Source organism: Periplaneta americana, chromosome 1 (assembly GCF_040183065.1).
Source record: "Periplaneta americana isolate PAMFEO1 chromosome 1, P.americana_PAMFEO1_priV1, whole genome shotgun sequence".
NCBI lineage: Eukaryota > Metazoa > Arthropoda > Insecta > Blattodea > Blattidae > Periplaneta > Periplaneta americana.
This window is the reverse complement of record NC_091117.1, coordinates 175535876-175560724: the sequence shown is the minus strand read 5'-3', so window position 1 is coordinate 175560724 and position 24849 is coordinate 175535876. Positions and strand designations below refer to the sequence as shown.

The following is a 24849-nucleotide window of genomic DNA, read 5'->3' as shown; positions in this document are numbered from 1 at the left end:
GATGATTTTCGTTTTTTCATTAACGCTTCTAAGTGTCTGGCGAAAATATATTGCCCTACAATCTACACGCACAAGAGTGGCAAGGTTAAAATATTTGCTGTTCAATAGTGAATTGTAAACCACCAGCATAGAAGCTAAAATGGAACTGAAAACTGCTAGAAAATCCGCTATCCGCTAGCTAGAAAATATTCCAGCTAGATTAAGGCTGCAATCCGCTAGATCTGGCTCAAATTCCGCTGTTCTGACAATACTGCGCTACATTATTAGCTCATTTGTTCTAGTGTCACGTGGTCAGTATAACAAAAATGGCAGCACAATGTTCTCCACTACGAGCCCTTGTCCTTAGTTCAGCATTTTATTTATGCTCTGCGTAACACAGCGAAGAAACTCTGCTGTTTAGAAGCAACTGGGCCGCGCATGATTCACAGTAAAACATTCTCTCACTGTGGACAGAATAAGCACGAAATGAGAGATAGGACTGTTTCCATAGACTTTTTAAGATAGCCTGGTTTAATAGCAATATTATGATAATAATCAAGTCATATTTTATCGATGGCGAAATATAGTATTTTTGCGCCATACGTACTCTAACCAGGAGAAAGTCTCAGGGGAATGAGACGCAGCGGGGTAATTCTATGAATGAATGTTGATGTCATAAGATGTCATAAGGTCACACGCGTGGGTACACGCATCTCCATTGGCTAACTCTCAAAGCACAAACGATAACACTGATACACACATATTTATACTACCCTAGTTACAAAATCAGATCACGTTTAATTTCCTGGTCTTTTAATCCCTCCATACAGGAAATAACATATGCAGGAGAGCGCATGTTTTTTAAACTGACATTATAACGGTAATATTATCTATTTACTTCGCTCCTATAGATGACGCAATAGTAATATAGATTAAGACGAATCACAGATCATTATGCTTAAGTCCTACATGTTGTCGGGATCAAGGAAACCACTGATTTCTTCCGTCATAGTCGAGCTTCATAGGCAATTCAAAATCGCGGCACGGGAGACGAGATCGAGTGTTAAACATAAATTCATTCATGTATTACTGCTACGTAAAATTACTTGTTTGTTCGAGTTGTAAATGTGCTCTTTAGTTTTGTGTTATTATTAATGCATTATTGGTCCGTAGAAATTAATAACTTAATAATATTATCATCCCATCACACCTCCTCATACTCATCCTCTTTCACAATAGCCCTGCCAAGATTCTGGAATTCACTACCTGCTGGCATCAGGGACTGTCGAAATAAAATTGAATTCAAACGCAAACTTACTAGGCACTTGGTCAGTAATTGATACTCGTTCAGACATGGCTGCTTGTAAATAGTTCTCTTATTCTAGCATAAAATATTTCAATCTCCGATAATTTCATCACTATTTATTATTCTAGATTTAATTTGTACTTCAGTAAAAAAGTCTTTCGTTGTTCTTAACTTTTACAATAAATTTTCTAGCCTTTATTAATCAGGTAATATTTTAGTACTTTGATTTTTATTGTAATCGTAAATCTAATATTAATTGTAATTATAATTTTAATTGTATTATATTGTAGTTGTAATCCCCTGGTAGGGGGAAGAGAAAACCTCATGGCCTTATCTCTACCAGGTTAAATAAATAATAAATAATAAATATGAGCTTTCCCAAAGTCAAGACCTAGCTAAATATCTTTCTCGCAACCGAAAACGGCAGATTTACTCCCTTGGCCACATTCCATCAAACTTTTTGGGCCCGTTTTAAAAATAAAATCTACAAATATCTACAAGAATTATTCCTTAATAATATTTGATACTTTTAAATTAATTGGGATCTACACATTCCTCTTTTTAGTAGTAGATGTGAAATATTTATTTATTTGTTTATTTATTTACTTATTTTTTTGTTTGTTCGTTCATTCGTTTTTTTGTTTGTCCGCTTGTTTGTTTTTTCATCCATTCATTCATTCATTTATTCATTCATTCACTCATTCATTCTGAAGGGGTTAGGCTTCTCTTCCACTAAATATTGAGTTCAATTCTTTTATTTCTATGTACGGAATATCAGAATATTTCGACAACTGCACTGACCTGTCGTGTTAGAATTGTATTTTATTTCCTCGGTTTTCAATTTTATGAAACTAGACCTTTCTATAAAAATCAAGTTTGGTTCGGGGTTTAATCTCTTAAAAAATATATATTTTTCAATTTCAGCGAGTTGAAATTTATAAAACTTTGTATGGACGTCATGTAAAAGGAACTATGCATAAGAACCAGCTTCAACAATCATATGTGAGAAATCGAGGTGCATTCTCGGACAAGAGCATTGGTTTTCCACGCCTAAATGATCAAATTGACCGGTGACGAAATGTACTATGACAGATTCCCTAGTCCCCACATATCATCATCATCATCATCGCCGTCGTCGTCATCATCAATTATTGAGAGAAAATCATAACACTGACAATAATTTGTCTGTTATGCACACATACAGAAAGTAACTCTTAATTTTGTGACAACCAAAAAACTCTCTGTAGTAAAAATGCTAACTCATTCAGGTAGTTTGGTTGTACGACTAAAGCTCCTTTTAGATTCGCGGTCGTATGTAAAGAAGCAGCGCTATCTGGCACAGTCAGAGTTGTCTTGTAGTTAAGTTAACTGCCACGAGTAGCGCTAGCAGCCGGAGAATATTCTCTCAACATACGTAATCTTAGATGAAAGAAGACCATTTCCTTTATTGATAAGTGCCGAATAGAGAGAAAGAAGGTTAGAAAAAAGGACGAATTTTACTTTTGTTCTATCTTTGCTGGAAGAAAATATATCATTTGTAATTGTTTAGGGCAGTGGTTCCTAAACTTTTTGAAGGCGCGACCCACTTTTAGGCGAGACTTCTGTATATGACCTCCTCTATTGAACTGGTAGGGTTCTTAACTCCATTCGAAAAATAAAAATCCCTGTAAAATCGAATAAAACCCTAATTTTACTTAAAATTAGTAGAAACCATCCAAAGAACAACCAAAATATAAAAATATAGTTCAACAGTGACATGAAATATTACATAAAGATCATCTCTAGTAGCCTACTTTGCTATATTTTCGAATTCTTAAACACTTTGAATAGTACGAATTTGCAAGACCAAGATGTTAACATAATAACAACCAGGGATAAAAGCAAAGGATTTATAAAGAAATTGATTTCTGGGAGACGTTACTTGACAAAAATGAATGTGATGCATTCCAGTGTGGCAAATCCTGAGTTTCTTAAATTAAGTTTGCATAATTCTAAACAACAGGTGTTTGAGTATTTTCCGGAAGACACTCAAAATAATACCACACAGATGGACACTAAATCAATTTTAAGATAGTTGCGTTCAACTAGTTGAAATTCCTCCCTCTCAAAAATCATTTAAAATATGTACAGTAGTGGCAAAAAAAAAAAAAAAAAAAAAAAACCCGGACCGACCCTTGTAGCTGATTTCAGAACCTTGTTCACTCAGAGCACGATAGACTGGTAACTAAGACTTTCGTGGTTCGAATCCTGCCTGGGAAGGAAGCTTTTTTTTGTTCCTTATTCAAATTTATTCCCAATACTTTTCGATTGCAGCGATATTTTACCACTTAATTAACTTATTATTCCCAGAACATGAATTTTACCAGCAATCGAAAAGTATTGGGAATAAATTTGAATAAGGGACAAAAAAAAGTTTTCTTCCCAGGCAGGATTCGAACCACGAAAGTCTTAGTTACCAGTCTATCGTGCTGTCACTGTGAACTAGGCTCTGAAATCAGCTGAAAGGGTCGGTCCGGTTTTTCTTTGCCACTACTGTACATTCTGTTTCAGGTTAAACATTTCCTGTTACTCGTTAAAGTACGCCTAACCTCAATAGTATGCATTGGTTTGCTTAGGAAACTGTTACTTTATAATTAATTAATTGGATTCAACTTAACTTATTATATACATTCAACACTATTTCTTTCTCTCCACTTTTGAGAGGGATTCCATTCTTATGTTTCGTAATCACACACACTGAGGATGGAGAAGCCATACTATCATGTGCTTACGAGAACAAGCTCAAGTGGCGCCAGCGTATTACAAGAACAGACTACCTTGGCATTAAGGCCCATTCACAATGAAAATTAAACATAACCGTAACATAAACACAGAAGTTTGCGCCCAGGCTACCAAATGGGATCATTCACAATGATTCACATAATCATTGACATAAACATTACCGTAAGACGTTAACATGAAAGTTTGCAAACTCCAAACTTCCATGCTTATGCTTACGTGATTTGCAAACAGAACACAATCGTGGAGCGCTGAAGTAGGCCTATACGACAGAATATGAGGAAATGGCGTCGTTGTTATGTTTCCATGGTTACCAAGTATGTTTGCGGTTATGTTTATGTTCCCATCGTGAATGATGGTATGACTTCTTGATTTTACCGTAACGTTTATATTCTTAAGTTAACGCTTACGTTATGTCTAATTTTCATTGTGAATGAGCCTTTACTCTAAGTATTCATCCGCTTACAACGTAAATAACAAAATATAAAAGCAGCTTTTCTTTTACATAGCGTTTTACATGTGAGTGAGATTATATGTTTCATCGTGTTTAATAACTAGAATTCAGTCTTTATTCTCAAATAATACAAGGTTATGGTTTCCAAATACGGAACTATATTCTTCTGTGTCGTATGACAGCCACATGCTTGTGTTTACATTAGGATTTTTCTTACAGCGAAAACAGTATAGACGGTAGATGTTAATTGATATATCCTTCATGTACAATTACTACCTACCAAAAAATTATTTGATATATTGAAAAAAAAATAGTCCGTTATGAAGCACATAAACTCTTTAAATGAAATAACTAAGAGATGATTACTAAGGAGTTACGTATATGTACACAGTAAAAGCACTCACCCCACAGAATTGTCTGCCAGCGCACCCAGAAAGTGATGGTGAGCAGTGTCGCTAGGGCCACGGCGTGCATCACTCCGATGCTGACCACATTTATCCACTTCACCTTCGGCTCCATCTTGCGAGGGAAACTATATTAATAGACAATGAGTGGTACTTTCCAACTTTCTCAGTTTTCTTTTAATTTTCAATGATATTCAGAGGCAATAAAATGATAATATGACAAGAATGCAGATATGCCCGAAGAAAACGTGTCCTACCACAGCTTCGTCCACAACAAATATCAGCACATCTACTCGGAATCGAACACCAGTTTCGTTGCTGAAAAGACTCAGTTAATGACCGAGCTACAGCTGAACCATCCACGGCAGTGAAGGTGGAAATAATAATAATAATAATAATAATAATAATAATAATAATAATAATAATAATAATACTAATACTACTACTAATAATAATAATAATAATAATAATAATAATAATAATATTTGTAACTAACAGTGGCAACATGTTGTAACAGTCGTAATAGTAGTAATTAAATAATAGTAACTTAATTACTTCATTATATAATACTTACTTACAAATGGATTTTAGAGAACCCGGAATTTCATTGTCGCCCTCACATAATGCCCCCCATTGGTCCCTATCCAGAGCAAGATTAATCCAGTCCATTCCATAATATACCAATTCCCTCAAATTCGTTTTAATACTATTCTCCTACCTACATCTCGGTCTCCTCAAAGATCTTTTTCCCTCAGCTCTCCCAACTAACAGCCTATATGTATTTCTGGATTCACCCATATGTGCTACATGCCCTGGCAATCTTCGACGTCTGGATTTAATGTTCGTAATAATATGTTAGGTGAAGAATACAATGCGTGCAGTTCTGTGTTGTGTAATTTTTCTCCATTTTCCTGTAACTTCATCCCTTTTAATAACAAATATTTTCCGAAGCACCTTATTCTCGAACATCCTTACGCTCTGTTCCTTTCTCAAGCGAGAGTCCAAATAATTGTAACAATAGTGATAATAGTAATAATAATAATAATAATAATAATAATAATAATAATAATAATAATAATATTTGTAATAGTAAGTGACAAATGATTAAACATGTTGTAACTATCGTAATAATAATAATAATAATAATAATAATAATAATAATAATAATAATAATAATAATAATAAAATAATAATAATACATTATCTATACTAATAATAAAAAATGTTGTTATGTTTTATTTAACGACGCTGGCAACTGCAGAGGTTATATCAGCGTCGCCGGATGTGCCGGAATTTTGTCCCACGGGAGTTCTTTTACATGCCAGTAAATCTACTGACATGAGTCTGTCGCATTTAAGCACACTTAAATGCCATCGACCTGGCCCGGGATCGAACCCGCAACCTTGGGCATAGAAGGCCAGCGCTATACCAACTTGCCAACCAGGTCGACTACTAATAATAAATCTGTAGCCGAAATTTATCTGGTAATTTTCGATTTTCCAAAAATAATTGGTCCTAACATATATAATTAACCACCCTGGAACCGAAAATCGCTTTTTTGAAATTTTTGTTTGTATGTCTGTCTGTCTGTCTGTATGTTTGTTACCTTTTCACGCGATAATGGCTGAACCGATTTCGATGAAAATTGAAATATAAATTAAGTTCGTTGTAACTTAGATTATAGGCTATATGGCATTCAAAATACGTTATTTAAAAGAGGGGTTATAAGGGGCCTGAATTAAATAAATCGAAATATCTCGCTTATTATTGATTTTTGTGAAATATGTTACATAACAAAAGTTTCTTTAAAAATTATTTCTGATAAGTTTTATTCACTGAAAAATTTTGATAGGACTGATATTTAATGAGATAAATGAGTTTTAAAATTAAAATAACTGCCATCTAAGGCGGTGTATTGAAATAAAAAACAAATGACTTCGTCTGTAAGGGGCTTGGACACAACAATCGAAAGCTATGAAACATAGCCTACAGACAATGTTTCTGTGTTTTTATGAAGTAATATCGGAAGCTAAATTAACCGATTTGTATAATTAATTATTATTTCATCATTGGAAAGTGTAGTTCCTCTGGATAGACATAATGCTATAATGTTATTACAGTAACTTGTAAGTGAATTGAGGACAGGTAAGATTAAAATAGCTTCTTATGCACAGAAAACTTGATAGGTTATTCTGTATATTGATTTCCTGTATTTCTTATAATAATGTTTATGAACATATTCATTTTTATCTCAGAGAATTAACGAACAACGAGAGTGTATTGATTTAGTATGCAGTAATAGTACGTTAGCTTAGCAATCCATTATTTTATAATTCAAATTTTAACTATGCTCAATTGAATCGTGTTAAAATACATAAAATACATATGCAATAAATGCAATGCAAAAAAATTGGGTAATGAGCCAAGCAGATTAAGTTGCCCTGTTGTAAAAGTTGTTCCTCCTGAGATTCAAGAGCTCCCACAACAAATTAAAAACTTTCTAATTCGAGTACATCCGTTATCAACACACTTTTTTCATAATATAATATAATATAACCATAATAATAAATCTGTAGCCAAAATTTTTCTGTTAATTTTCGCTTTTCCAAAAATAATTGGTAATAACAATTAAGAAACATGTTAAAGGAATTGTAATTGCACCAAATGAGTGGTCTCTGGATCAAAATGATCGCATTTTAATATTTTAAATATAATTTAAATTAAGTAACATATTAAACGATTTATCCTTCTATCAAACACGAATATTCCCTGGATCAAATGTCCTATTTTAATTATGTAATTACTTTATATTTATTTCTAACGAGTGCAGCGGAGCGCACAGGTACGGCTAGTAGAACAATATAATCCATCACTGAAATTTAACTTCGAAGATTCCGTACTTTTTGACACATTTCGTTATTCCATGATAGAGATGAATAAACTCTAGAGAAAAATTGGGTACATTTAAAGCTCGTTACTAAGTTATAGAGCATTTGCGGAAAAGATAAACATAATAATAGAAGTTTTTGCACCATCGTGTTTTTGCTGTATTTACAGTTATTGTTGATAGGCGTTGAAAGTTAGAATTCCCACACAGGAACTTGTTACTAGAGAAACCATTCTTCATAACATAAAACTGTACTGAAATGGACTCATTACAGTGTACTTATTGTTACTTAGTTACCATTACCAGTGCAGTTTTTCGAAGGCTTAGGAATAATATTGCTCTGAATTACCAATGTAAAATATATTGTATTTGTATTTTTAAAAATGTTCTGCAAAAATTGTTGTACAATATACGTTTGTGAATTGCATTACAGAATCCTGGAGATTGAAAAACTCGCTCTGCTCGTTTTTCAAACTTAATCTTGATTTTGTAAAAGCACTTACCAACTTTGTATCGTAATATACTATTTCATAAAAATATTTCGATTTATCTTGGTATGCAGATTCCATCATTATCTACTGCGTTATCGCATTGTCTATGAATAGCAAGTTCAGTTTATAGGGATATTGAATAATGATTTACAATCCACTTACTTGCTGCACTGAAGAAGCTTCGACACAGCTTCATTGCCATACCAAGACGCGGTGATTCCAACCTGAACTGAAGCCGCCAAGAATCTGCCACCCTCATCACATCTAGATGAATATGCTGTTGCTGCAATTTCAGAACGCGTGTGCAAGTACATCGCGCCGAGGCTCGAAACCATAATCGGGAAGATTTCGTAACAAACGTACAAGCATATTGTTTTCTACCTTTTGATCTCTGGCATAAGGAAAAGGATATCAGTTTGACACCCATCAGATCTGTGGGTTTTGTGGTGTACGAAGCGATTGTGAGATAGGTTTCCCCGGAGTACTTCAGTTTGTCTACTGTTCTCATTATGCTTTTATTTCATTCTTGCCGTTACTTTCATCTCAGCGTCTCTGAATATCCACTATACTTTGAAAGGGAGGTAAAATCAATCGGCTAGTTTTTATTTCCAATGTTACTCAATGTAGATAATTCCGACTAGCCACGTGCATTACAGGCGCTATGTTCGGCTCAAGTTTGTGGAGTATGTCACAGCGTTTCTCAAACTGTGGTCCGCGGACCACCAGTGGTCCTCGAGGTCTTTCCATGTGGTCCTTCAAAAAAGACGGAAGAAAAAATAAAATTCAAACGAATTGCGTATTTACTATAGCTGAAAATCTCAGAGTTTGGAAATGACACATGGCAATGGCCTTTCACTTTTTCTCCCAATATTGACATTTAATGAAATTTATTCCCTACCTGTCTACCGACTTCCCACTCTACTCTCAACAACCAAAGAGAGATTTAAAGCATTATGAACGTGGTGTTTCTCGGCTTATTTTCCCTACACATCTGGCGCCTGTAACCCAGCCAGGGACCACCCGAATTCATAACAGAGGACCAAAGTACCGAACCTTTTCATGTACTTATGACTTTCTTAATATTTTTGCTGACACCTAGTCTGCACATTGAAATGGTCACGTACTGTACGTCGTACACCAATAATACAATACAACTCTGAGGCCTTATCTCTACTAGTATAATAATAAATAAAATGTTCATGGGTTCGTGATCCCTTTCATTGCGATATTGAAAATAAACTCATTGAGTGAAAGAGAGCAGTTAATTGAACTCTCGAATGACACCGGACTTAAAATGAAATTCCAAGCGGAAGATATGGTTAATTTCTGGACCTCACCATAAGTGAAAAGAGAATATAGTGAACTGTACAATGGTGCTTTAGAGATTATAATTCAGTTTGCTTCTACGTATCTGTGTGAGAAAGGGTTTTCATCACTAACTCTAATAAAAGGAAATACCAAAATCGACTTGATGTATGTGACGATCTCCGACTTAAGCGTGCCAGCATACATCCAAGTAAAGAACAACTGTGCAAGAAACGGCAGGCTCATTCATCTCATTATTGTGAGTACCAACATTTATTTATTTTTTTTTTTTTTTAGTTAATGAGTTAAAGATTATCCAAACTCTAATACCTTGAATTATATAAAAAAAAAAAGAGAATGAATTTTCTTCTATTAAAATTAACTTAATTAGTTAATACTAATATAAAAATAATTGAATTAAATTAATTTTAATTAATTAATTCTATTTTAAAATATAGGTATACTGGTAGGCTATTAAAATGTGCTACAAAAATGATAAATTTGCTTTCGAAGGGAACAAGAGTGAAGTGGTCCGCGGAACTGTTTTCAAAAAAGTTTGAGGAACGCTGGAGTATGAAGTTCGATATTCGCCGAAGGAGTTCTGTTGTGTTTGCTCCACCTTATTAAAAATATTCGCTGTCCTCCACTCCCACCCCTTCATGTTTTAACCGCTTAAGGATTTTAGCACAGATCTTGCGATTATTTTTTCAATGAAATGAGATGAAAGTCTTTAATGTCTTTGTTGTCTCTCATGCTCGAACATTGCAGGACACGTGCCGACAGAGTACATTAAAGCAGGGAAAAAAATGAATATGCAGTTAAACCCAAACAAAACTGAATATAATTGAATTGGTTTTTTGAGAGACCTCGTCACGAAATACTTGTACAAAGTTTTGAGAAAACACAAAAAAACTGTTTAAACGAAACGCATGAGTTAAGAATTGGAATATTTGAAATGGGAAATGTTGGTAAAAATATAACGAATACTTCTGTTATGCAAAATCATATATTTTTTAAATAGAATATAGCTCATAGAGGAGACGGCCTCCAGATGTGGAGGGTAGCTGCGAATATATTGAATAAGCAGTCGTTGACAGTCGATAAGTGGTGGTCCTCCAACTTGGGGGTTGGGCGAAGGGCTTACAATCTATCACCGTAAAAAACAAAACATGACACTCGAGAGGAAATTAAACACAGAATAAATATGGGAAATGCCTGTTATTATTCGGTTGAGAAGCTTTTGTCATCTAGTCTGCTATCATAAAATCTGAAAGTTAGAATTTATAAAACAGTTATATTACCGGTTGTTCTGTATGGTTGTGAAACTTGGACTCTCACTTTGAGAAAAGAACAGAGATTAAGGGTGTTTGAGAATAAGATCCTTAGGAAAATATTTGGGGCTAAGAGGGATGAAGTTACAGGAGAATGGAGAAAGTTACACAACACAGAACTGCACGCATTGTATTCTTCATCTGACATAATTACGGCCAATAAATCCAGACGTTTGAGGTGGACAGGGTATGTAGCACGTACGGGCGAATTCAGAAATGCAAATAGAGTGTTAGTTGGGAGACGGAGGGAATAAGACCTTTGGGGAGGCCGAGACGTAAATGGGAGTATAATATTAAAATGGATTTGAGGGAGGTGGGATATGATGATAGAGACTGGATTAATCTTGCTCAGGATAGGGACCGATGGCGGGCTTATGTGAGGGCGGCAATGAACCTCCGGATTACTTAAAAGCCATACGTAAGTAAGTAAGAATATGGCTCAATATTCATGTTTGAAAATGTTTGACTTGTGGGGCTTCTCAAAATCAGGTAATGATTTAACAAAGCAATCCCTTTCTTCTTTGAAATATGTACTTACTGATCATATGTTAAAACTGTATTATAGGGTAAAGGTTGGTAATATTATCATACGAGTAATATTGTGATAGTTCTTTTTGAGAACTTATTACAATTTTACTGAGCGAGAGAAGGACCGGTTTTTGTCCACGAACATTCCCTTAATACGTTGACGCAAAGAACCAGTCTTCCTCTCGCTCAGTAAAATAGTAATAAAGTCTCAAAAAGAACTATCACAATATTACCAATCTTTACCTTTTTTTTTCGCAGAGTTTAGACCAATTTTGTGCTAGCAAAACAAATCCTTAAATTAAAAAAAAAATAAATTTTGCAATCTCGTATTTATGCGAATCAAGTTTCTCGTCTTTGATTTCCATCAAAATAAAAGCGAGAAATCTTCTTGAACTTGAAAATGATATTTCTGTGTGTGTATGGAATGCTGAATCCAGATTTGAGAAGCTACTTTATGAAAAACGGGTACATTGGTCGCATTAATTATATTTTACTTTATAACTACTGAAACATTTTTTTTTTATTTTCTGTTGAACGTTGCTTATGTATCTAAATACAAAATAAATATATGTTAATGAGGCATTTTTTGTTTTATTATATAAATCATTTCGAGATCCCCCTCAACACTTCACACGACCCCCATGTTTACATATGTTGAGCCAGCGTGATTGTATGATATTAATCTGCTTACCTGTATTAATATTGCGTATTTGTTAAAATTAGGGTTACCATCCGTCCGGCAAAAGGACGACATGCCCTCTCTTTTAAACATTCTATCCTGTCCGGGAGGCATTAAAAAAAATTTGAAATGTCCGGCATTTCGCATTTCAACTAGAATTAATATGAATATTGAATAATGTGCGATATTATGCATAGAATATCTAAACAAATGGTGAAAAGCTATGAAAGAATTTAACTGCTTTCAGTGGTTGAAGCTGTAGCACATAAAAAACATAAACTCTGATGACCTATTGACATGCAATGGATTTTTACACTCTAAAAATGTCAGTATTCATGATTCTAAGCTATTTTATCAATTTTATTCTGCAATGTTAATAAGGAAAGGAAACAAAAAATTATGTGAAAATTACAGGGGTATAAGTCTTCTCAATTCTGGATATAAGATCTATACAGCCATAATCAAAAATAAACTATCACATCTTTACGAAGACAAAATCACTGAAGAACAGAATGTATTCCGAAAAGGAAGATCATGTTGTGACAGCTATTTCACCATGAGGATTTTAATTGAAAAGCACAGAGAATTTAATATTCAAACCCACTTAGCTTTTATTGATTTCATAAAAGCTTTTGATAGAGTTGATAGAAATAAACTTTTAGAGATTTTACGCTATGATAATGTGCCAAACCAAATCATTCTCTCCATTTATAATTTATATCAACAAAATTAAATTGCCATAAGAACTGAACGCGGAACTACTAGCTGGACTTCCATCAACCAAGGTGTTAGACAAGGGTGCGGTCTTTCCCCTCTGTTGTTTATTATATATATGAACCATATTTTATACATTTGGAGGCAAAGTCATCATGCTGGAATTCAAATTAATCGAAACACAGTTCTCGATACACTAATGTTTGCCGACGATCAGGTTATTATCGCTCAAACAGAGGATGCTTTACAGAGAGCCATTTATAATTTGCAAATAATCGCCTCAGATTTCAATATGGAAATCTCAAAAGAGAAAACGAAAGTCATGGCATTTTCGAGAGAGAACCCAATTCCAAGTAAGATCATGATAAATAATACTTTAATTGAACGTGTTAATTCATTTAACTATTTAGGTTATAACCTCTCTTACATCACTGATGAAGATATGTCAAACAAAATATCTAAATTTATAAAAATCACTGGCGTAATTAACACCGTCTTCAAATCATCCCATGTTCAGAAACATACAAGGCTAAAGGTATATAAGACACTAGCTCGACCGGTCCTCACTTACGGTAGCGAGGCATGGACAATCAGAAAAGCTGATGAGCAAAGGCTGACGACAGCTGAAATGAGGTTCATGCGACGAACAGCGGGATGCTCTTTGCTGGAACACCGTAAAAATGTGGACATATTGCAGGAACTAAAAATGGATCCTATAGTTAACTTTGTTCAACAATATCGACTTCAGTGGAAAAAACATGTCGAAAGGATGGATCGCACTAGATGGCCTAAACAGATTCTTACTTATGTACCACGAGGAAAGAGGAAATTGGGAAGACCACGCAAGCGCTGGCATGGCGTAACAGATCCTGTAGGGTCTAATACGTGACGGATGTGATGATGATGATGATGATGATGATGATGATGATTCTGCAATGTAGGCCTACAAAAATATGCTAATCAAGTTAATTTGGACAAAGATTTAACTTTAGATAAACAACGGTGCAAATTCTTCAATTCCAATAATTCTGCGAGCACTGAAACTTTCTCAAAACTCTTAAAAATATGTCAATTCTATTTACTTATCCCAAGTCACAATGGAAGTGCTGAGAGAGTATTTTCCCTAATATCTGCTCAATGGACAAAAGAACGAAATCGCATGCTAACGAGACAGTCAGAAGTATCATCATGGTGAAATATAATTTCAAGGACATGTCCTGTAAACAGTTCCGTAGTTATTTGTTACAAGATATAAGTTTGTCTGTTTAGGTTCTTGTGCACAAAGTGGGCTCCATCAATAAGTAGGGTACAGATGTAATACTGATACTAGATCATATATAAGTACCCCATATAGGTCGGCCTTATAGGCTTTGACGTTAACAACTTTTGTCAGGTTTACTACGCTGCCATCTAGTTGTTACATAAGGATTCACGTCATAATTCCCATTTGAATTGCATTAGCGACTGTATTGCCATCTCGTGTTCGTTTACGGCGGACGGGTGGCGATCCTGGCAGTTGTTCTCTTCAAAGTGCTGCCGTTTTTAACGTAACGATGACCTATCTGTTACATATATGATCTATGTACTGATCCAGCAACTAGTCAGAAAACTGACTAAAGTGAGTCATTGTTTTTATCTTTAATTTTGTTCATACCAGTTTTTAAAAAGTCCTTTTTTCAGCAATGTCCTCTTAGTTTACATTCCATATCCTCCTATAGAATTTTTCTCATGGTACCCCAAGTTAAAATAAAATCAATTGGTAAGTACAAATTCATGAACAATATTGTATTAGTTGCTATGATATGTGTCTAGTGAGAAAAGTATTAAGTTGGACATACTGTAGTCTACACAACGGCTAAGTGCAATTTTTGTCATGTGCGGAACTTAGTCGTGGGCATGGATATTTTCCGTTTGTATGATATCATGTGTTTTAAATGGAAGTCCATCATCGTGCTGACCAAACATCACGAAAGGCACGCAGTATGTCCGTACGTACGTAGATTGAAGATTAAATACGTAGGTACTAAAAATTTAATACTAATCTCATAATTCACTATTAATTGTCTTGTACTTCTTCAAATACGTTTCATACAGTCACACGCTTTGTGGAAATCAGCCGATATGAAATGAAAATCTTTGTGATTTTCCTGTTGTCGGCAGTTTCTATCACGGAGAATGTGTAAGGATACCGAGTTGCTGTGCACGACAAGAAGGCAACCAGATGCGAGCGAGACCTTGGCGATAGGCCTATCTTTTCCTCTTCCGAATTGCTGCGGATAGAGTTGCCTTATCGCTCACGCCACTCGCCTTATTTCATAATCTGAGATATTGCAAAACGAACGGAAAGCTCCTTGTTAGCATGCAATAAATACTATTTCTTGACATTTTGTCATAAGTTATTTCTCTTGTCTTATTAAACAAATCAACAATTTTTGTTTTTCCATTTTGTTAAAAAATAATAAATTATGACCCGAGCTCTTCAGAATATCAGTATACGTCTCGTGTTTCATCCCTACAAGGTACTGAGAGACACTGCAATCCCGAAAATTCATTGATCGAATTTCATTTCGTGTTTTTGTCAATATTTGTGAAAAAGTACTATGTACAAGAAGCTTGAAAAAACCACGAAGATCAAACGTTGCAACCTTTTCGTAAGGGTGATATACAGTATAATAATTCATACATACATACACACGTACATACACACGTACATACGTACATACATACATACATACATACATACATACATACATACATACATACATACATACATACATACATACATACATACATACATACATACATACATACATACATACATACATACATACATACCTCATTTTGTCTATCAACTGCAAAACTTAAAATAGACTGAGGTGAATTTTAGTATTGAAGGTACCTAACATAAGTTTCCGATCTGATATAGGATCACGGGCCCTGGGGTTTACAGGTTCTCGTCTGGGGATGGGACCTGGCTCTCTCAGGGCTAAGGCAGGAATACCCGTCTATCAACATCGGATTCACGAATGTCACCCAGGCCGCCTGTCGCAATGAAAAAAATCTTCTCATTTAAGACATAAAATCGACCTACGTAAGAGTCGAAGTGCATGAATCCATCATGTGTCTAAAAGCCAGCTAGCAAAGGTACGAGTACATATTTGTGTGAGGTATGGACATATTACATTTTGGAGCATAGTTTTTTCCTTGGGATTTTTATACTGAAAAAAACGAACATTTACTTCTACTGCTTTCTAATTTAGTAATGTAATTATAGTGTTAAAACATAATAAGCTTTATTATGTAAATATATTTTACAACAATTTTGCCTTGAACGATCTTACACCATTTTTGGTTTTGCGCCATACGTTGGTCTTTTTTTACTTAAGTTTATTTATACACACTTTGAAACCCATGTCATATCGCGTGTGTAGGATATTTGGATATAAACTAGGCAGTGGAATATTATTGATATTCTGTTTCTGTTGTATGATGGTTTGTATTCATTTTAACTGATTTCATTCTTATTAATGATTATGACAATGGTGATTAAGGCAGTAATGAATCATGGTATGCAAATTTCTAATCTGAAATTTTCCTGGGTAATGATGGAAAACCTTAGTTAGGTTGGCTGTTTGCGGGGTTTGAACCCGGGACCTCCCGAATGCGAGTCTAGTACAATACCTCATTCTGTTACGTAGGTCTTTAGTGACGCACGTGTATGTATGTTGGAAACGAATATGACTTTTTTTTTGTTTCCATATCAGCTTGCGTCATGATTTATGTTTTTAATCTTATCTTAACTATATATTATTATACTGAAACATTGGGATCGTAATTTTAGCAACAAAAATGTTGCTTACTCCTCGCCCTCCATTTCAACCTGTACTAGTATAGACTGTTATAACCTTGTCTGCATTGTCATATTCCGAATCGGTATTTTAGTAATATTTTTTTCTCGTTTTAATTTTCATAACACGTTCATCCTATAATTATTGATTTCAGTATTACACAGTACACCACTGGGAACATAATCTGCCATCTCTTGTGTCACGTGTGTGTACTGACGTATATTGCAATTTGTTTTTAAAAATCTTATCGGCGCACATATGTTGCAAGCTTTCTTTTATAATATACCCAATTCATGTGACCTCCCGGCTCTGGAAAAAAACGTATAGGCTATGTATTTGAGGAAAAGAACGTTTTCATCATCCCTATCAACTTGATGTACAAAAAATATTGCCTTACTACACAAGAATGCTTGTAAAATGATTTCCGTTCCCACATAGACTATCACTCATATTTCGTAATTCTGCACATCGCAGCAGTTTCAGTTGAATCTGATTCGAAGCTACTTGAGATGTGCTTTAGCCTATGAGTTGACCAACTGCACGAGGGCCAGTGCATCTGCGTTAGGAACGAATGAATGTTGACAGCTTCGATATTTAGTGGTAACGAGTGGGTTTTTGATTTGCACTCATCCATATGTTTTTAATTCCCATTGTTCAAAATGCCTAAATGAACGGTGTAATGTAAATGACAAATATTTTGTCATATGGGCTCTACTGTTTAAAGGTGTTCGAGAATAAGATGCTTAGGGAAATATTTGGGGCTAGGAGGGATGAAGTTACAGGAGAAAGTTACACAACGCAGAAACTGCACGCATTGTATTCTTCCCCTAACATAATTACTTACAACTTACAAATGGCTTTTAAGGGACCCGCAGGTTCATTGCCGCCCTCACATAAGCCCGTCATCGGTCGCTATCCTGTGCAAGATTAATCCAGTCTCTATCATCATATCCCACCTCCCTCAAATCCATTTTAATATTATCCTCTCATCTACGTCTCGGCCTCACCAAAAGTCTTTTTCCCTCCGGCCTCCCAACTAACACTCTATATGCATTTCTGGATTAGTCCATACGTGCTACATGCCGTGCCCATCTCAAACGTCTGGATTTAATGTTCCTAATTATGTCAGGTGAAGAATACAATGCGTACAGTTTTGTGTTGTGTAACTTTCTCCATTCTCCTGTAACTTCATCCCTCTTAGCCCCAAATATTTTCATAAGAATTTTATTCACAAACACCCTTAATCTCTGTTCCTCTCTCAAAGTGAGAGTCCAAGTTTCACAACCATACAGAAGAACCGGTAATATAACTGTTTTATAAATTCTAACTTTCTGCTTTTTTGAGAGCAGACTTGATGACAAGCTTCTCAACCGAATAATAACACTTATTTCCCATATTTATTCTGCGTTTAATTTCCCCCGAGTGTCATTTATATTTGTTACTGTTGCTCCAAGATATTAGCATTTTTCCACCTCTTCGAAGGATAAATATCCAATGTTTATATTTTCATTTCGTACAATATTCTGGTCACGAGACATAATCATATACTTTGTCTTTTCGGGATTTACTTCCATACCTATTGCTTTACTTGCTTCAAGTAAAATTTCCGTGTTTTCTCTGTTTGTGGATTTTCTCCTAGCATAATTAGAAACATTAAATCAAGACCAGGGCATATGGCACGTATGACTGAATCCAGAAATGCATATAGAGCGTTAGCTGGAAGACCTGAGGGGAAAAGACCTTTGGGGAGGCGAGACATAGGTGGGAGGATAATATTTAAATGGATTTGAGGAATTTCGGATATGATGCTAGGGACTGGATTAATGTTGCTCAGGATAGGAACCGATGGCGGGTTTAAGTGAGGGCGGCAATGAATCTTCGGGTTATCTAAAAGCTATTTGTAAGTAAGTAGAGGCTATACTGTATGAATTGCAGTTTTATGCAAAAGGTCTAAATGTTTAGTCTACTGCCGTTTTTCGTGTCAGTTCTCATCTTAGCGCAATGTTCCCCGGATATTACAAGAGTCTAATTAAATTGCAGATAAGTGTAATTAAGTAAACTCTTTGTACTTTGTGATAAATCTTGTTTGTTGACAAGTTATACATTATTTGGACTTACAGTACATACTGCAAAGAAATAGCAGTGACAAAGGTTTCCCGTTACTCTATATCATGTGATTCCTATTCACTTGAATGCCTTGATTATATAAGTAAAGAAAAAAAAAAAAAAGCAAGATCGACTAGTATCACTCTCGTTGGGTAATGTGTGGTGCTATAGTAACAGAGTCCGTTATTTTATCTTTAAAATATGTTTTCTCTTAATTATTTGTGTTCCCAGAAAATGTAATTAAAAATGCTTGTCAACACCTCTATTACTACTGCATGGCTAGAATAAGTTATAGGGATATAAAGGTGCTTATCGGGCGGGACATGGAGCATTCAATCCAAATAGACACCCGTGATGGAATGAGTTGCGTTCCGGTTGTTCTGCCCTGCTAAGCCAGCTCCACCATCCAACACAATACGAATTCATTTTAAACCAGCCGTGTCGAAAATGTGACTCACGAGCACATTGTGGCTCGCAATGATAGCTATGCGTTTCCTACCTCCCACAACCCCCACCCTCTCACTCACTGGAGTCAAACTCCGTTCCATTTGTATTTGTCGAGTGGCATATCGTCGCAATGTCTCTCTCGAAACCATGTACCTCTACAAAAACGAAAGTTTCAACTAAGATGGGAGGACGCATTTTTTTGCTGCTAATATGAGGAGAATGATAAATAGTCTATGATTTGTTCACAAGTATTACGAGGAAAAAGGTTGTATAACATAAAACGGCATTATACTACATGTTACTTATGAAACATTAAAAGGTTAAATATCATCATCATCATCATCATCATCATCATCATCATCATCATCATCATCACCTCTGTACGTGGATACTTTTTCAGCAGATGTACGGATAATGCGGTTAGATCTTCAATTTAAAGTCACCGATTTACAATGTGATGTTAAATGAAAGCTAGATGTAAGGATTTGACAAATGTGGAACTTTTCAAATCTTTGCCCAAAATAAATATCCAAAGCTTCGTTATTTCGCTTGCTCTCTTGAAGCCATGTTCGCTACAACTTACGTTTGTGAAAAATTATTTTCAAGATTGAAAATAGTAAAAACCAAATTTAGATCACGACTGACAGACGAATACCTTCGTGATCAACTATGACTGGCAGTAAGTGACATAATTCCTGATTCTGAAACTCTGTCGCAGAGACATTCTGAAGATAGTTAATTTCAGGTTGTGATAATTAGTCGTATATTTTATTGTTCATTTCTTTCTTCGTTACACGTATTAAACATTAGTTTGTAGTCTTGTACTGCATGAAATTATATTTAAGTGCTTGACGTAAGGAAAATGAAAATCCATTAATAAGTCAGACAGTTGCTTTACTTCCCCTTCGGGTGTTCGCCTCCCTCCATAGATGCTATGCACGTTGCAGGTTACACAGTGGCTCGGCGCACGATGGCATTTTCGCCACGGTTATTTTAAACCATCAAATCCGTATACTACACATTAAGTAGTGTTCTGGTGTTGTCAGACATGAGTCGTCATGTCCCCGTCAGGCAAGCAAGAACCTCGAAGGGCTTCGGTGCCTCTTATACAGATCTGTGATTCATGTGAAACCCATCACTATTGTCATCTGTAAGTCTTTAGACAAACCGAGAGGAACACTCACCATGACAGACGATCGATTCGCCGTCACGCAAACACAGGAGATTACCTATTTTTCGAGACGGAGAAATGTGGAAAAGATTGATTGAATGACGAGGGAAAAACGGAAGTAATTCAAGAAAAACACTCACAAATTTGGCTTTCTCACCACAAAAACAACTCCGTCAAATACAAGATTTGAACTCGGACCAGCGGTCGTCGTAAACCAGCACTATGTCAACTAAGCTATCAAAGCGGTATTAGGTAGGAACTGAGTTGCAAATGACTCCTTCCTGATTCGAATATTGTCCAGGTTTCTTCATGGATTCGGCTAAATAGTAGTAGTAGTAGTAGCAGTAGCAGTAGCAGTAGCAGTTTGTCATCTACAGTAAATAGATAACTAAAGCTAATCTTATGTCATATAATATTGACAGATAACAGCATTAAAAGTTGTTATAACAATGTAGCCTATTTCGCGAACAGAAACTCCGTGAAATTTACTCGTATATTACTTCCTGCTCTATTTTATAAAGGTCTCAATTATTATTATTATTATTTATATGCTATTTTTGTTATAGCTATTGAGCATGAATCGATACATTAATTTTTGCAGAGTAATTCTTCTAAACTTATTTTAATCTAAAATATCTGTCTGAAAGATTTTCAATCAGAAATAGGCTATAATCTATACTAATAATAAATTCTGTAGTCAAAAATTTTCTGGTAATTTTCGATTTTCCAAAAATAATTGGTGTTAACATGTATAATTAACCATCCTGAAACCGAAAATCCCTTTTTTGAAATTTTTGTTTGTATGTCTGTCTGTCTGTCTGTCTATCTGTCTGCATGTTTGTTACCTTTTCACGCGATAATGGCTGAACCGATTTATATGAAAATTGGAATATGAATTAAGTTCCTTGTAACTTAGATTTTAGGCTATACGGCATTCAAAATACTTTATTTAAAAGGGGATTATAAGTGGGCCTGAATTAAATAAATCGAAATATCTCCCTTATTATTCATTTTCATGAAAAATATTACATAAGAAAAGTTTCTTTAAAAATGATTTTCGATAAGTTTCATTCCATACAAAATTTTGATAGGACTGATATTTAATGAGATAAATGAGTTTTAAAATTACAATAACATCATCTAAGGCGCTGTATTGAAATAAAAACAAATGACTTCGTCTATAAAGGGCCTTGGACAACAACAATCGAAAGCTATTAAACATAGCCTACAAAGAATGTTTCTGTGTTTGTATGAAGTAATATCGGAAGCTAATTAATTGTTTAATTATTATTTCTTCATTGGAAAGTGTAGTTTCTTTAGATGGACACAATTCTATAATGTTATTACAATAACTTTTGAGTAAAATTTAAGGATATACAAGACTTTTAAAATAATAATACAATTCATTTTCACCGCCGCCTCAGATTACAGCGTTGTTGTTCCTGCAGTAACTCCTATGTGCAAAATATAAAATTTTTGAGTCGAAAGAAAAAAAAAAACATTTATTCATTCCATGGCAATGGTACATAGGAGACCGTGAATTCTTACATTTTCGAAAGAAATATAATTACATATCACTGTTTATGCTGTATCACTATTTAAGTTATTTGAAGGGTTCAGAACCATGATGGGCCAAGCGCCATTTACTGAAGACGTAGAAAACAAGGGTTAAAATTAAGTTATTACCATAATTCAATGGAAACATATAGCAAGTAATATGAAGTATACACATTAAAATTAAATGATATGTCAATCTTCATTAAACTATGGTTGCATGTAATAACAATTAGGGAACATGTTAAAGGAATTATCATTGCAACAAAAGATTGCTCTCTGGACCGAAATGACCACATTGAAATTATTTAAATACAATTTAAATTAAGGAACATATTAAACGATTTATCCTTCTATCAAAAACGAATGTTCCCTGGATCAAACGTCCTATTTTAATTATGTAATTACATTATATTTATTTCTAACAGGTGCAGCGAAGCGCACAGGTACGGCTAGTTCTGAGTAATAATTAATTATTAGAAATTAAACATATAATTTAGAATGTTACTGCAAAGAACGCAAGAAAACCTTTTTCCGTTCTCATATTTCCCCACATATACATCGTCCTCTCCTCTCCTCTCCTCCCCTCCACTTCATTTTCTTCTTATCCTTTTCTCATTACCCTTATATTTCCACACATAATAGGTATCGAACTCTTTCCCTCTTCTTTATCTTCTTTCTTTCTTTTTCCCATTCCAGTTATGTTTACACATACAGAAATCATCCTCTTTACCAATTCATTATTTTTATTACCCTTTTTCCTTTCTCATACCTTTCCATATTTACATCACCCTCCTCTCTTCTTCATTCTATTCTTACTCACCTCCTCCCTTTCTTCTCTCTCCTTATACGCATAATCGTTTTCTCCCCTTTTATTCTCTTCTTATCCTTCTTTTATAATAATCCTTATATTGTTCTTCGTACACATCATTCTCGTTTCTTCTGCATGCCGTTGTTATCCTCCTTTTCCTTTTCTAGTTATAATTCCCTTCATACACATAATCATTTTCTCTTTATTCTCTCCATATCTTTTTTCTCATCCTACTTATACTTCACCTCATACCTATTGTCTCATTATCTTCTGTTGTCAGTCATTCCAGTATGGAGAGTTCAGTGCGAGGCATGTGGCAGAAGCCTCTAAAGGAATGTATACCACCTTGACTCGCAAGCTTGAGGGGGGACCGGGGAGGTGGCATCGATTCACTACATCTCCGTACGAAAAGTGGCTAGCCTTCCGTCACAATAATACCTCGCGGTATGTTGGTGTTCTATGAATACGGTGCGTTGTTGAGTTTAATTTAATCAAAAGTACATGCGTATGTGTGCTACATATTAATTTTGTGTGAAATGGCTCATACTGAGAGAACATTGAGGTCATTATTTGTAGGATTAAAAGAGAAACCGTTTCTTTTCATAGCCCTTTTCCGTTCTAATGCTCATCTTATTCTCCCTTTCTCATCCTCCTTATACTTCCCCTCATTCTTATCATCTTTTTCTGCTCTAAAGCTTGCCTTATACTCCTTTCTCATTATCTTTATACTTGCCCTCATTCTTATCACCCTTTTCTGCTCTCCTCATGTTTTTCAACCCCCTCTTTTTTTATATAAAGGATGTAGCTGCTTTTGCCAATGGCCTACTCGTGTAAGGAATTACAGAAAACAAACAGTACGATAACCTGAACCGCGAGGGGAATGTTTACAACCGGTAGAGGTTCGAGATAATAAGTTTCTGCTCAACTGATAATGCAGTCTTTATGTCGAATGCAGAGAAGTTCTAATGTTCTTCTATTCTGTCATGCTGCATGATGTTATATATCTGGGCTGCATCATCTGCCAAAGGAGGTTAGATACCACTTTATGCAGTCGAGATCAACGTACTGAATTTTTTAAAAGCAGAAACCTGCCTTCAATTAAACCGGAAAGTAGGCCTACATGTTGGGGACGCTGGCTGTCTGTCGACCTTCACGATGCTCGCTATCTCGAAGACATTAACCTCTTCCCTTACTATATATTTTACAAGTTTTGTGAAAAAAAAGGTGTCATATTTTTTTTATTTTCGTAAAGAGGTCATTTAATATTGCAGAATCACTGTACATCACTAATTTTCTTACATACCTAAAAAATCACTATGAAATAGACATACATTCATACCTGAATTATTATCCCGAGTTATCTCGTGCACCTTGATTCCAGCTCTGGTAGTTGATTTTCTCCTGAACTGTTTACCAACTTAGGCCTATGTTTTTTTATGGATTAATTTATGAGGTACAATACCAGTGCTGTTATCAAGGCGTTAAATGTTGCTTGTCGTGTGATAGACTCGAAAGCAGGGTATTACGCACAGTGGCACATTGCATTCCGGACAGTAGTATCTGCTCTTTTATATGAGAGCGTTTTGGGAAGAATGGTGTAGCAGTCATTGCATATTTGTACCAGTACATCTGTTCTTCAGGTTTGTGAATAATGTTCTGCAGTATCACTATGCCCAAAAGTACACGTATTTCAGAGTCTGTAGTAGGCCGCCACGAATTATTTTCAGCATTCTGTGAACACTTATTAGCATGCCGAATCGTCTCCTCGAATATAATGTTGATGAGGTCATTATTAAAGAATAATTTAAAAAATTGAGAATTATTGTTATCAGAAACAATGTTAAAATTTCAGGGAATGGGGACCTCGGAGGTGCAGAAGAAATGGTGCCAGATGTCTTCTATTCAAACTATTGTAGAAAAGACGAGACATCAACTGATCTGAATTTGTTTGTTTGTCTATAACTTCGTCTTCTGATACCGATGTTTCATTCCCTAATCTTCTACAGAAGTATATTCCTTATCAAAAGTTTCGGAATCACTAACTTGATCCATCTTT

General features: G+C 35.1%; 2 protein-coding genes across 2 annotated transcripts in view; one reads left to right on the top strand and one right to left on the bottom strand.

Annotated features, from left to right (window-relative positions):
• LOC138704565 (acyl-CoA Delta-9 desaturase-like) overlaps positions 1-8649 on the bottom strand; it is a 105571-nt gene extending 96922 nt beyond the window's left edge. The window contains exons 1-2 of the mRNA XM_069832603.1: positions 8462-8649; positions 4922-5049 (exon numbers count right to left, since the gene is read on the bottom strand). Of these exons, the coding sequence (XP_069688704.1) occupies positions 4922-5049; positions 8462-8634 (301 nt within the window). The 5' untranslated portion in view covers positions 8635-8649. The remainder of the gene's footprint in view (positions 1-4921; positions 5050-8461) is intronic.
• The window catches only part of LOC138704557 (probable glutamate receptor), a 148329-nt gene that overhangs the window by 62105 nt on the left and 61375 nt on the right, over positions 1-24849 (top strand). The window lies entirely within an intron of this gene.